The 14,968-nt window shown below is 49.5% G+C and overlaps 1 protein-coding gene across 1 annotated transcript in view; it reads left to right on the forward strand.

Annotated features, from left to right (window-relative positions):
* Nucleotides 1-10,481: 10,481 nt before the first annotated feature.
* LOC135461163 (fructose-bisphosphate aldolase A-like) overlaps nt 10,482-14,968 on the forward strand; it is a 28,860-nt gene continuing 24,373 nt past the window's right edge. Inside the window, exons 1-2 of the mRNA XM_064738153.1 lie at nt 10,482-10,617; nt 12,753-12,998. Of these exons, the coding sequence (XP_064594223.1) occupies nt 10,565-10,617; nt 12,753-12,998 (299 nt within the window). The 5' untranslated portion in view covers nt 10,482-10,564. The remainder of the gene's footprint in view (nt 10,618-12,752; nt 12,999-14,968) is intronic.

The raw sequence follows: 14,968 nt of genomic DNA on the forward strand, positions 1-14,968 counted from the left end.
GAATGCATAGAGGGGGCGGGGTTTAGGGGATTAGGGGCGGGGCCACGGGCACCGCGGGGACACCGGGAATGGGCGGGGCGGGGTTTAGGGGATTAGGGGCGGGGCCACCGGCACGGCGGGGACACAGGGAATGGGCGGGGCGGGGCTTGGTGGAGGCGGGGTTAAGGGGATTAGGGGCGGGGTTACAGCACCGGGAGGGACACCGGGAATGGGCAGGGCGGGGCTTGGGGGGCGGGGTTTGGGGGATTGGGGCGGGGCTAAGGGACACAGGGAAGGATAACGGGAATGCATGTAGGAGGCGGGGCTTGGGGTTATGGCCGGAGGGGGCGGAGCCACGGGCACCGCGGGGACACCGGGAATGGGCGGGGCGGGGCTTGGTGGGGGCGGGGTTTAGGGGATTAGGGGCGGGGCCACCGGCGCCGCGGGGACACCGGGAATGGGCGGGGCGGGGCTTGGGGGGGCGGGGTTTAGGGGATTAGGGGCGGGGCTAAGGGACACAGGCAAGGATAACGGGAATGCATGGAGGGGGCGGGGTTCAGGGGTTTAGGGGCGTGCCCAAGGGGACACCGGGAATGAATGTAGGAGGCGGGGCTTGGGGTTATGGCCGGAGGGGGCGGGGCCACGGGCACCGCGGGGACACCGGGAATGGGCGGGCGGGGCTTGGTGGGGGCGGGGTTTAGAGGATTAGGGGCAGGGCCACGGGCACCGCGGGGACACCGGGAATGGGCGGGCGGGGCATAGAGGGGGCGGGTTTAGGGGATTAGGGGCGGGGCCACGGGCACCGCGGGGATACAGGGAATGGGTGGGGCGGGGCTTGGTGGGGGCGGGGTTTGTGGGATTAGGGGCGGGGCCAATGGGCACCGCGGGGACATCAGGAATAGGCGGGGCGGGGTTTGGGGGATTAGGGGCGGGGCCACGGGCACCGCGGGGACACAGGGAATGGGCGGGGCGCGGCTTGGTGGGGGCGGGGTTTAGGGGATTAGGGGCGGGCTAAGGGACACAGGCAAGGATAACGGAAATGCATGGAGGGGGCGGGGTTCAAGGATTTAGGGGCGTGCCCAAGGGGACACCGGGAATGAATATAGGAGGCGGGGCTTGGGGTTAGGGCCAGAGGGGGCGGGGCCAATGGGCACCGCGGGGATATCGGGAATGGGCGGGGCGGGGCTTGGGGGGGCGGGGCTTGGGGTTTTAGGGGCGGGGCTAAGGGACACAGGCAAGGATAACGGGAATGCATAGAGGGGGCGGGGTTTGGGGGATTAGGGGCGGGGCTAAGGGACACAGGCAAGGATAACGGGAATGCATGGAGGGGGCGGGGTTTAGGGGATTAGGGGCGGGGCCACGGGAAAAGCGGGGACACCGGGAATGGGCGGGCGGGGCTTGGTGGGGGCGGGGCTAAGGGGATTAGGGGCGGGACCACTGGCACTTGGAGGGACACCGTGAATAGGGGGGCGGGGCTTGGGGGGCGGGGTTTAAGGGAATTAGGGGAGTGGCTAAAGGACACAGGGAAGGATAACGGGAATGCATGTAGGAGGCGGGGCTTGGGGTTATGGCCGGAGGGGGCGGGGCCAATGGGCACCGCGGGGACACCGGGAATGGACAGGGGGCAGGGCTTGGTGGGGCGGGGTTTGGGTATTGGGGCGTGGCTAAGGGACACAGGGAAGGATAATGGGAATGAATGAAGGGGGCGGGGCTAAGGGGATTAGGGGCGTGGCTAAGGGGACACCGGGAAGGAAAACGGGAATGAATACAGGGGGCGGGGCATAGGGGGATTTAGGGGCGTGGCCAAGGGGATGGAGACCGAGGGGGCGGGGTCAAGGGGACACCGGGAGGAATAACGGGAATGGACGGCGGGGTGGGGTTTGGGGTTTTGGGGCGTGGCCAAGGGATCAGCGGGAGAGACATGGGGAGCGAATGGGGGCGTGGCTTAATGGGGGTTTGGGGGAGTGGCCAAGAGGACCCTGGGAAGGATAACGGGAATGAATGGAGGGGCGGGGCTTAGGGGATTAGGGGCGTGGTTAAGGGGACACAGGGAGGGATACCGTGAATGGATGGAGGGGGTGGGGCTTGTGGAGGGGCGGGGCTTGCAGGGATTTAGGGGCGTGGCAAAGGGGAAGGGTCAGCAGCAGGACATGGGGAATAAATTGAGGGGGCGGGGCTTGCAGAGGGGGTGGGGTTTTAATATGGGCGTGGCTTAGGGAATGGGGTGGGGCTTAAAGGAGAGGAGCCAAAGAGAGGGAGGGGCCAATGGGGGTGGAGACAAAGGGGAATCGTTGGGGGCGTGGCTTGAGGGACGGGGCGGGGCTTCTGGGGAGGAGTCAATAACCGGATTGTGCGTGTCTGAGTGGGCGTGGTTTCGATGTGAGGGGCGGGGCTTACATAAGACGAAAGAGGGTGCTATCCGAGCAAGGGGCGTGGCTTGTGAATGAATAAGGGGCGTGGTCTGCTTGGCAGCCACGATCTATAAGCAGCTACAGGGGCGTGGTCTAAGTATGATGTCATAAAAAGGGCGTGGCTTTACAGAAACTGGAGGCACCACTGATCTCCGCCTCCCGGACACACGCGCGAGTCTGTGGCCTCCCATGAGCCTCATGAATATTCAGCGCGCCGCTCATTTGCATAAATTTGCGTGGATTTCCATGAGGGCCGCTCCCCCCCCTCCATCCCCCTCAGGCAACGGCGGGAAAGCCGCGCGCGCTGATTGGCCGAGGCCGGCAACCAATCAGGAGGCGTCGCGGGGCAGAGCGGGGGTGGTGTAGTCAGCGCTGATTGGCTGAGAGGAGGAGGGCGGGGTTTGAGGGCGGGCAGCCAATGGGAGCGCGCGGGGAGGCGTTGCCATGGCGACCGCGCCAAGCTTGTTGAATATTTATGAGCTGGGCGTGGCTACGAGGTGGTAATTAGCATAATGCCGACTAACTAGGGGGCGGACATGAATAATAATGAGACATTAATGGCTACGTGGGCTGCGCTCATGAATATTAATGAGATTTTACTGATGATGTAAGGAAAGGGGAAGATGCTGTGCCACCGAGGCCACGCCCCCTCATTAACACCCCCAAAGGGGGCGGGGCCAAATTTGGGGGTCTTAAAAAAGGGGTGGGGCCAAATTTGGGGTCCCAAAAGGGGGAGGGGCCGAATTTGGGGAATTTGGGGTGGGGGGGTCCCTAAAAATGGGGGGAGGGGTCCCCAAAAATGAGGGAAAACCCCAAAAATCGGGGTTAAGTAAAGGGGGGGTCCCCAAAAATCAGAGGTTAAATAAAGGGGGGTTCCCCAAAAATTTGAGGGGGGACCCCAAAATTAGGGGCGGAATTTGAGGGGGAGGGTCTCGAAATTGGGGAATTTTGGGAATTTGGGGTGGGGGGGCCCTAAAAATGGGGGAAAACCCCCCAAAATCGGGGGTGAAATAATGGGGGGACCCCAAAAATCGGGGGTCATATAAGAGGGGGGACCCCCAAAAATCCTGGTTAAATAAATGGGGGACCCCAAAAATGAGGGAAAGCCCCAAAAATGGGGGGGGGGGAAAAGGAGGGGGGAACCCCCAAATTTTGGGGGTTAAATCAAAGGGGGGACCCCAAATTTCGGGGGTTAAATAAAGGGTGGGACCCCAAAAATGGGGGAAAAAAACCCCAAAATAGGGGAAAACCTCCAAAAATCGGGGTTAAATCAAAGGGGGGGCCCCCAAAAATTGGAGATAAACACCCAAATTTCGGGGGTTAAAGGGGGATACCAAATTTCGGGGTCAAATCAAAGGGGGGACCCCAAAAATCGGGGGTAAAATAAAGGGGGGGTCCCCAAAAATTGGGGAAAACCTCCAAAAATCGGGGTTAAATCAAAGGGGGGACCCCAAAAATGAGGGAAAAAACCCCAAAAATGAGGGAAAAAACCCAAATTGGAAAAACCCCAAATATCGGGGTTAAGTAAAGGGGGGACCCCAAAAATTGGAAAAAAAAGGTAAACCAAATGGGGGAACCCCAAAATCGGGGTAAATAAGGGGGGACCCAAAAATCGGGTAAAAAAGGACCCAAAAATGGGGAAAACCCCAAATCGGGGTTAATCAAAGGGGGGACCCCAAAAATCGGGGTTAAATAAAGGGGGGACCCCAAAATGAGGAAAACCCCAAATGGGACGTCAAAATCGGGGGTTAAATCAAAGGGGGGACCCCAAATTTCGGGGGTTAAATCAAAGGGGGGACCCCAAAAATGGGGGAAAACCCCAAAAAATGAGGGGGAAACCCCCAAATTTCGGGGGTTAAATCAAAGGGGGGACCCCAAAAATGAGGAAAACCCAGAAATGGGGTAAATAAAGAGGGGGGACCCCAAAATCGGGGTTAAAACCCCAAAATGGGGAAACCCCAAATTCGGGGTTAAATCAAAGGGGGGACCCCAAAAATTGGGAAAAAAAGAAAACCCCAAAATTGGGGCAAACCCAAAAAATGAGGGGGGAACCCCCAAATTTCGGGGGTTAAATAAAGGGTGGGACCCCAAAATTGGGAAAAGACCCCAAAAATTCGGGGGTTAAATCAAATGGGGAGACCCCAAAAATTCGGGGGTAAATAAAGGGGACCCCAAAATAGGGGAAAAACCCAAAAATCGAGGGAAAAAAGGGGGACTCCAAATTTCGGGGGTTAAATAAAGGGGGGACCCCAAAAATGGGGGTAAAAAGGGGACCCCAAAAATGAGGGAAAAAACCCCAAAAATTGGGAAAAACCCCCAAATTTCGGGGGTTAAATCAAAGGGGGGACCCCAAAATTGGGGAAAAACCCCAAAAATGAGGGAAAAAAAACCCCAAAATTGGGGGGAAACCCCCAAATTTCGGGGTTAAATCAAAGGGGGGACCCCAAAAAATCGGGGCTAAAATAAAGGGGGGACCCCAAAATTGGGGAAAAACCCCAAAACTGGGGGTTAAATCAAAGGGGGGGACCCCAAAAATGGGGGTTAAATAAAGGGGGGACCCCAAAAATGAGGGAAAAACCCCAAAAATTGAGAGAAAAAAACCCCAAAATTGGGGAAAACCCCGAAATCGGGTTTAAATCAAAGGGGGACCCCAAAAATGAGGGAAAAAACCCCAAAAATGAGAGAAAAAAACCCCAAAATGGAGAGAAAAAACCCCAAATTGGGGAAAACCTCCAAAATCGGGGGTTAAATCAAAGGGGGGGACCCCAAAAATTGGGGAAAAAACCCCAAAAATGAGAGAAAAAACCCCAAAAATGAGAGAAAAAACCCCCCAAAATTGGGGAAAACCCCAAAAATCGGGGGTTAAACCAAAGGGGGGACCCCAAAAGGGGCGCGCTCTCCCCTCCCCCCCCCAGCTGCGGGCGGTGGGGGAGGGGCGGGTGGGGGAGGGGCGGGGCTATTTCGGGCTCCCGAAAGGCCAAAGGGGACCCGAGAAGGTCACGGGGGGGGGAGGGGGAGGGGCCCCCCCGGGTCGATAAAAGGGGGAACCCCCGGAGCCCCCCCCGAGCCGAACCGGGACCCCCCAGGGTGAGTGAGCCGGAAATGGCGGGAACGGGGGGGGGGCGGGAAATCCCGAAATGTTCCTGAAAATACCGAAATAATCCTAAAAATCCCGAAATGTTCCTAAAGAATCCTAAAATGTTCCTAAAGAATCCTAAAATGTTCCTAAAGATCCGAAAAGATCAGAAAGTGGGAGTGGGGGGGAGAAAAAAAAGCGAAATGATGCGAAAAAATACGAAAAAAAAAATCGAAAAAAAAAAACCGGAAAAATCCAGAAAGGAAAACCGAAAAAGCCGAAAATATCCGAAGAAACCGAAATTCCGAAACAATCCGAAACAATCTAAAGTGGGAGTGGGGGAGAAAAAAACCGAAATGATGCGAAAAATCCGAAGAAATCGAAAAAATCCGAAAAAATCCGAAATATCCGAAGAAATCCGAAAAATCCGAAACATCGAACAATCCTATAATGGGAGTGGGGGGAGAAAAAACCGAAAATGATCGAAAAAATCCGAAAAATTATGAATATTGAAAAAATCTGAAAAAATCCGAAAAAATCCAAAAATCCTAAATGGAGGTGGGGGGAGAAAAAACCGAAAATGATCCGGAAAAATCCGAAAAAAATCTAAAAAAATGAAAAAATCCGAACCAATCCTAAAATGAGTGGGGAAAATAACGAAAATTATCCGAAAATGATCCGAAAAAATTCTGAAAAAAATCTGAAAAAATCCGAAAAAATCCGAAAAAATCCTAAAATGGGAGTGGGGGGAGAAAAAACCGAAAATACGAAAAAAATCGAAAAAAATTGAAAAAATTCTGAAAAAATCCGAAAAAATCCGAAACAATCCTAAAATGGGAGTGGGGGGAGAAAAAAACGAAAATTATGCGAAAAAATCCGAAAAAAATCTGAAAAAATTCTGAAAAAATCCTAAAAAATCCGAAAAAATTCTGAAAAAATCCAAAAACGAAAAAATCTAAAATGGATGGGGAAAAAACGAAATATCCGAAAAAAAAATTCTGAAAAAAAATCTGAAAAAATCCGAAAAAATCCTAAAAATGGGAGTGGGGGGAGAAAAAACGAAAAGTTATCCGAAAAATTCTGAAAAATTCTGAAAAAAACCGAAAAAATTATAAAAAAAATCCGAAAAAATCCGAAAAAATCCTAAAATGGGAGTGGGGGGAGAAAAAAACGAAAATGATCCGAAAAAATCTGAAAAAAATCTGAAAAAAAAATCCGAAAAAATCCTAAAAAATCCGAAACAATCCTAAAATGGGAGTGGGGGGAGAAAAAACCGAAAATGATCCGGAAAAATCCGAAAAAATTCTGAAAAAATCTGAAAAAAATCTGAAAAAATCCGAAAAAATCTGAAACAATCCTAAAATGGGAGTGGGGGGAGAAAAAAAAGAAAATGATCCGAAAAAATCCGAAAAAAATTCCGAAAAAATTCGAAAAAATCCGAAAAAACCTAAAATCAAACAATCTAAAATGGGAGTGGGGGAGAAAAAAACCGAAAATGATCCGAAAAAATCCGAAAAAATTCTGAAAAAAATCCGAAAAAATCCTAAAATGGGAGTGGGGGGGAGAAAAAACGAAAATTATCCGGAAAAATCCGAAAAAAACCCGAAAAAACTTCTGAAAAATCGAAAAATTCTGAATAAATCTGAAAAAATCAGAAAAAAATCCCGAAAAAAATCCGAAAAAATCCGAAGAAGAACCGGGAAATATCCGAAGAAATCCGAATAATATCCGAAAACAATCTGAAAAATCTATAAATGGGAGTGGGGGAGAAAAAACGAAAATGATCGAAAAATTCTGAAAAAATTCTGAAAAAAATCCGAAAAAATCCTAAAATGGGAGTGGGGGAAGAAAAAAACGAAAATGATCCGAAAAAAATCCGAAAAAAATCTGAAAAAATTCTGAAAAAATCCGAAAAAAATCCGAAAAAATCCGAAACAATCCTAAAATGGGAGTGGGGGGAGAAAAAACCGAAAATGATCCGAAAAAATCCTGAAAAAATTCTGAAAAAATTCTGAAAAAATCCGAAACAATCCTAAAATGGGAGTGGGGGGAGAAAAAAAACCGAAAATGATCCGAAAAAATCGAGAAAAATCTGGAAAAAAATTCTGAAAAAATCGAAAAAATCGAAAAAATCCTAAAATGGGAGTGAGGGGAGAAAAAACGAAATGATCCGAAAAAATCCTAAAAAAATCTGAAAAAAAATCGAAAAATCGAAAAAACGAAAATCGAAAAATTTGAAAAAATAAAACGAAAAAATCTAAATGGAGTGGGGGGAGAAAAAAAAGAAAATGATCCGAAAAAATCCGAAAAACAAAAGAAAAATTCTGAAAAAAAAATCCGAAAAAATCCTAAAATGGGAGTGGGGGGAGAAAAAAAACGAAAATGATCCGAAAAAATTCTGAAAAAATTCTGAAAAAATTCTGAAAAATTAAAAGATCCGAAAGAAATTCGAAAAAAAATTCGAAAAAAATAAAAACCGAAAAACAAACAAAAAAAAAAACAAAAAAACCCAAAAAAAATCCGAAAAAAAAAAAAAAATCCTAAATAAATGGGAGTGGGGGGAGAAAAAACCGAAAATGATCTGAAAAAATCCGAAAAAATCCGAAAAAATTCTAAAAAATTCCTAAAAAAATCCTACAATGGGAGTGGGGGGGAGAAAAAACCCAAAATATTCCTAAAAATCCTAAAAAAAATCCTAAAAATCCTAAAAAAATCCTAAAAAACCAGAAAATCTTAAAAAAATCCTAAAAAATCCTAAAAAAATCTTAGAAAATCTTAAAACATCCGAAAAAAATCCTAAAAAATCCTAAAATGGGAGTGGAGGGGAAAGGAAACCCAAAATAATCTGAAGAAATCTGAAGAAATCCTAAAAAATCGTAAAAATCCTAAAATGGGAGTGAGGGGGAGAAAAAACCCAAAATATTCCTAAAAAATCCTAAAAAAATCCAAAAACCCTAAAAAATCCTAAAAAATCCTAAAAAATCTAAAAAAAATCCTAAAAAACCCTAAAAAAATCCTAAAATGGGAGTGGGGGGAAGAAAAAATCCCAAAATAATCCGAAAAAATCCGAAATAATTCTAAAATGGGAGTGGGGGGGAGAGAAACCCCAAAAATCCCCTAAAATCCCCCCAAAATCCCTCAGAATTGGCTCCAAATCCCTCAGGGACCCCAAAATTCCCCGGATTGACCCCAAAATCCCCCGGAATTGGCCCCAAAATCCCCTCAGGGACCCCAAAATCTCCTCAGGAACCCCAAAAATCCTCCCCGGACCCCAAAATCCCCTCGGGGACCCCAAAAATCCTCCCCAGACCCCAAATCCCCTCAGGATTGCCCCAAATCTCTTCAGGGACCCCAAAATCCCCTCAGGATCCCAAAATTCCCCGAAATTGTCCCCAAATTCCCCCCCTGGAACCCCAAAATCCTCTCAGGGACCCCAAAATCCCCTCAGGGACCCCAAAAATCCCGGGATTGACCCCAAATTCCATCAGGGACCCCAAAAATCCTGCCCGGACCCCAAAATCCCCTCAGGATTGGCCCGAAATCCCCTCAGGGACCCCAAAATCTCAGGGATCCCAAAACCCCCGGGTTTATCCCTAAAATCTCCTCAGGGACCCCAAAAATCCTCCCCGGACCCCAAAATCCCCCAGGGACCCCAAAAATCCCCCGGAATTGGCCCCAAATCCCCTCAGGATTGTCCCCAAAATCCCCTCAGGGACCCCAAAATCCCCCGGAATTGTCCCCAAATCCGCCCTGAACCCCAAAATCCCCCGGAATTGGCCACAAATCTCCTCAGGAACCCCAAAAATCCTCCCCGGACCCCAAAATCCCTTCAGAACCCCAAAATCTCCCAGAATTGACCCCAAAATCCCCCCGAATTGGCCCAAATCCCCCCAGGGACCCCAAAAATCCTCCCCGGACCCCAAAATCCCCTCAGGATTGGCCCGAAATCCCCTCAGGACCCCAAAATCTCCTCAGGGACCCCAAAATCCCCCGGAATTGGCCCCAAATCCCCTCAGGGACCCCAAAATCTCCTCAGGAACCCCCAAAATCCCTCAGAATTGGGCCCAAATCCCCTCAGGAACCCCAAAAATCCTCCCCGGACCCCAAAATCCCCTCAGGATTGGTGCGAAATCCCCTCAGGACCCCAAAATCCCCTCAGGACCCCAAAATCCCCCGGAATTGGCCCAAAATCTGCGGAATTGTCTCCGAATCCCCTCAGGGACCCCAAAACTGACCCCGAAATGCGTCTGGGACACCCCAAAAAATCCCCCTGAACCCCAAAAATCCCTCTGAACCCCAAAATTCACCCCCAAACCTGAACCCAGACCCCCAAAATTGACCCTAAACCCCCAAAATTGACCGGGGACCCCCCAAAAATCCCACCCTGAACCCCAAAACTGCCCCTGGATCCCCAAAATCCCCCCCCCCGAAATGACCCCAAACCACAAAATGGCGCCCCCCGAACCCCAAAAGCGATGCCACAAAATTGACCCTGAACCCCCAAATACGACCCCCCCGAACCCCAAAACACCCGAGGCACCCTAAAATTCGCATCAGCACCCCTAAAAAACCCCCAAATCCGCTCAGGATCCCCCCAAATTTTCATGGGAACCCCAAAATCCCCCCCCGGTACCCCAAAACCCCCCGTGGGCCCCACAGTGACTCAGCTCGCGGCGTTGCCCTTTTAAGGCTCCGCCCACTCGGGGCGGGCGCGCGGTGACGTCACCGGCACAAGCTCCGCCCACGCCCCGCGAGCGCCTCAGCGGAGCCCAGGTGGGGGCGGGCGGGGCGGAATTTTGGGGTTAAAAAGGGAAAATTCGGGGCAGGGCGGGGAATTGTGAGGGAAAAGAGGCTGAATTTGGGCTGGGAAAGGCGGAATTTGGGCAGAAAAGGCGGAATTTGAGGGGAAAAAGGCGAATTTTGGGGCTTTGGGCGAACGTTTAGGGCGGTTGGAGGAAGTTGTGAGGAGAAAACTCGCAGGTTTTGAGGGAAAAAGTGCCGGGTTTGAGGTCAAAAAGAGGATTTTGGGGTGAAAATAGCAGATTTTGGGAGCTGGGAGGAAATCGTGAAGTAAAAAAGTGCAGATTTTGAGGTGAAAATGCAGGTTTTGGGCTCTGGGGCAGATTTTCAGGATTCGGAGGAAATTCTGAGGTAAAAAGTTGAGATTATGAGGTAAAAAAAGCAGATTTTGATGTCTGGGGCAGATTTTGGGGTGAAAAAGTGGCGAATTTGGGGCAGGGCGGGGAATTGTGAGGGAAAAGAGGCAGAATTTGGGCTGGGAAAGGTGGAATTTGAGGGGAAAAAAGCGAATTTTGGGGCTTTGGGGGAACGTTTAGAGCGGTTGGAGGAAGTTGTGAGGGGAAAACTCGCTGGTTCTGAGGGAAAAAGTGCCGGGTTTGAGGTAAAAAAGAGGATTTTGGGGTGAAAATAGCAGATTTTGGGCGCTGGGAGGAAATGCTGAAGTCAAAAAGTGCAAATTTTGAGGTGAAAAGTGCAGATTTTGGGATCTGGGGCAGCTTCTGGGGATTGGGAGGAAATTCTGAGGTAAAAAGTGGATATTTTGAGGTAAAAAAAGCAGATTTTGGGGTGAAAAAGTGGCGAATTTGGGGCAGGGCGGGGAATTGTGAGGGAAAAAAGGCTGAAATTGGGGTGGGAAAGGGGGAATTTGGGCAGAAAAGGCGGAATTTGAGGGGAAAAAGGCGAATTTTGGGGCTTTGGGGGAACGTTTAGGGCGGTTGAGGAAGTTGTGAGGGGAAAAAGTGCCGGGTTTGAGGTCAAAAAGAGGATTTTGGGGTGAAAATAGCAGATTTTGGGCGCTGGGAGGAAATTCTGAAGTAAAAAAGTGCAGATTTTGAGGTGAAAAGTGCAGATTTTGGGATCTGGGGCAGCTTCTGGGGATTGGGAGGAAATTCTGAGGTAAAAAGTTGAGATTATGAGGTAAAAAAAGCAGATTTTGATGTCTGGGGCAGATTTTGGGGTGAAAAAGTGGCGAATTTGGGGCAGGGCGGGGAATTGTGAGGGAAAAAAGGCTGAAATTGGGGTGGGAAAGGGGGAATTTGAGGGGAAAAAAGCGAATTTTGGGGTTTTGGGGGAACGTTTAGAGCGGTTGGAGGAAGTTGTGAGGGGAAAACTCGCAGGTTTTGAGGGAAAAAGTGCCGGGTTTGAGGTCAAAAAGAGAATTTTGGGGGGAAAATAGCAGATTTTGGGCGCTGGGAGGAAATCCTGAAGTAAAAAAGTGCAAATTTTGAGGTGAAAAGTGCAGATTTTGGGATCTGGGGCAGATTTTTGTGGTGCGGGAGGAAATCGTGAGGTAAAAAGTTGAGATTTTGAGGTTAAAAAATGCAAATTTTGGGTGTTGGAAGGAAACCCTGAGGTAGAAGGAGCAGATTTTTGGGGGTGAAAAAGTCAAATTTTGGGATGTAAAAGTCGAATTTGGGGTGAAAGTTCAATTTTGGGGTGCAAAAGGTGGATATTGGGGTGAAAAAGTCCAATTCTGGTTTCTGAGGGTGCATTTTCTGGTGGAAAAGTTGAATTTTTGGGGGGCAAACCTCAGATTTTGGGGTGAAAAACTCAAATTTTGGGGTGCCAAAGGCAGATTTGAGGGTTGAAAGGGCAAGTTTTGGGGTGCAAAATTTGGATTTGGGGGTGAAAAAAATCCAATGTTGGGGTGCAAAATTTCGATTTTTGGGGCGCAAATGTTGAATTTGGGGTAAATAAACCTCAGGGTTTGGGTGAAATATTTGAATGTGGGGGTGCAAAAGTCAGATTTTGGGGTTCCAACACAGATTTGGGGTGCAAACTGCGGATTTAATGATTCCCAGGCAGATTTGGGGTGCAAAGTGTGGATTTGGGGTTCCAAAGGCAGATTTGGGGTGCAAAGTGTGGATTTGAGTTTCCAAGCGATTTGGGGTTCCAGAGGCGGATTTGGGTGCAAGTGTGGATTGGGTTCCAGGTGCAGATTTGGGGTGCAAAGTGTGGATTTGATGATTTCCAAGCAGATTTGGGGTTCCAGATGCAGATTTGGGGTGCAAAGTGTGGATTTGGTGATTCCAGAGGCAGATTTGGGGTTCCAAACACAGATTTGGGGTGCAAAGTGTGAATTTTGGGGTTCCACAGGCGGATTTTGGGGTTCCAAAGGGGGCGGGAATGGGAGCGGTGCCTGCCCGGGGCTTTCCCGGTCCTTCCTCCTCCTTCTCCTTCCTCCTCCTCCTCCTCCTCCCCTTGAAACGCCCTTGGCGGGGGCGGGCCCGGGGCTCCCTCGGCCATTCCCGGATCGGCTCCCGCAGCTCCCTCCGGACACTCCCGAACGCTCCCGAACGGTCCCGAACCTCTCCGGACACTCCCGAACCTCACCGGACCCTCCCGAACGCTCCCGAACCTCTCCGGACACTCCCGAACCTCACCGGACCCTCCCGAACGCTCCCGAACCTCTCCGGACACTCCCGAACCTCTCCGGACCCTCCCGAACACTTCCGGACACTCCCGAACACTTCCGGACACTCCCGAACACTCTCGGACACTTCGGACACTCGGTGGGTGCCCCCTGAAAACATTTGATTTTCAAATTTTGAGGTTTTCCCCCTTAAAATCCTGGTGGTTCCCTTTCAGGTTTTGGGGTTTTCACCCTCAGAATTTGGGGTGTTTTGGCTTTCAGTTTGTTGGGGGTTTTAGATCAAAATTTGGGGGTTTTGCCCTCAAAATTTTGGGAGTTTTTACCTCAAAATTTGGGAGTTTTCCCCTCAAAATTTTGGGAGTTTTTACATCAAAATTTGGGAGTTTTCCCCTCAAAATTTTGGGAGTTTTTACCTCAAAATTTGGGAGTTTTCCCCTCAAAATTTTGGGAGTTTTTACCTCAAAATTTTGGGAGTTTTTACCTCAAAATTTTGGGGATTTTGCCCTCAAAATCTTGGGGGTTTTTACCTCAAAATTTGGGAGTTTTCCCCTCAAAATTTTGGGAGTTTTAACCTCAAAATTTTGGGAGTTTTCACCTCAAAATTTTGGGAGTTTTTACCTCAAAATTTGGGAGTTTTCCCCTCAAAATTTTTTGGAGTTTTTTTCCTCAAAATTTGGGAGTTTTTACCTCAAAATTTTGGGAGTTTTCTCCTCAAAATTTTGGGAGTTTTTACCTCAAAATTTGGGAGTTTTCCCCTCAAAATTTTTTGGAGTTTTTTCCTCAAAATTTGGGAGTTTTTACCTCAAAATTTTGGGGTTTTTACCCCCTCAAAATACTGGGGATTTTCCCTCAAATTTTTGGGGTTTTTACCTCAAAATTTTGCACTTTTCCCCTCAAAATCCTGGGGTTTTCCCCTCAAAATTTTGGGTTTTTCCCAAAAAATTCTGGAGGTTTCCCCTCAAAATCTTGGGGATTCCCTTTCAGATTTTGGGGATTTCACCCTCAAAATCCTGGGAGCTTTCCCTTGAATTTTTGGGAATTTTTTTTCTCCAAATTCTGGGGGTTTTCACCTCAAAATCTTGGGGGTTTAACCTTAAAATTTTGGGAATTTCCCTTCAAAATTTTGGGGTTTTCACCTCAAAATCCCGGGGTTTTGCCCTCAAAATTTCAGGGGTTTTGTTCAAAATTTTTGGGTTTTTTTCCCTTCAAAATCCTGGGGTTTTCCTTTCAAATTTTGGGGTTTTCACCTTAAAATCTTCGGGTTTTCCCAGTTCATTCCCAGTTCACTCCCAGTGCTCCCAGTTCACTCCCAGTTCACTCCCAGTGCTCCCAGTTCAGTCCCAGTTCACTCCCAGTTCATTCCCAGTTCACTCCCAGTGCCCCCAGCGCCCTCCCAGTGCCCCCAGTTCACTCCCAGTTCATTCCCAGTTCACTCCCAGTGCCCTCCCAGTGCTCCCAGTTCACTCCCAGTGCCCCCAGTGCCCTCCCAGTGCTCCCAGTTCATTCCCAGTTCATTCCCAGTGCTCCCAGTTCACTCCCAGTTCATTCCCAGTTCATTCCCAGTGCTCCCAGTTCACTCCCAGTTCACTCCCAGTGCTCCCAGTTCAGTCCCAGTTCATTCCCAGTTCATTCCCAGTTCATTCCCAGTGCTCCCAGTTCATTCCCAGTGCTCCCAGTTCACTCCCAGTTCACTCCCAGTGTTCCCAGTCACTCCCAGTCACTCCCAGTTCACTCCCAGTTCTCCCCAGTCCCCTCCCAGTCCCTTTCCAGTCCCTCCCAGTCCCCTCCCAGTGCCCCCAGTTCACTCCCAGCTCACTCCCAGTGTCCCCAGTTCACTCCCAGTGCTCCCAGTCCTTATCAGTGCCCTCCTTATCTCCTCCCAGTGCTCCCAGTGCTCTCTGACCTTTTCCAGTCCCTGCTCTCTAACCTATTCCAGTCACTGCCAGTTCACTCCCAGTCCCTCCCAGTTCACTCCCAGTTCACTCCCAGTCCCCTCCCAGTGGTCCCAGTTCACTCCCAGTCCCCTCCCAGTGCCCCCAGTTCAGTCCCAGTTCACTCCAGTGTCCCCAGTTCCCTCCCAGTGCTCCCAGTCCTTATCAGTGCCCTCCT

This window comes from Zonotrichia leucophrys, unplaced genomic scaffold, assembly GCF_028769735.1.
Source record: "Zonotrichia leucophrys gambelii isolate GWCS_2022_RI unplaced genomic scaffold, RI_Zleu_2.0 Scaffold_203_88370, whole genome shotgun sequence".
NCBI lineage: Eukaryota > Metazoa > Chordata > Aves > Passeriformes > Passerellidae > Zonotrichia > Zonotrichia leucophrys.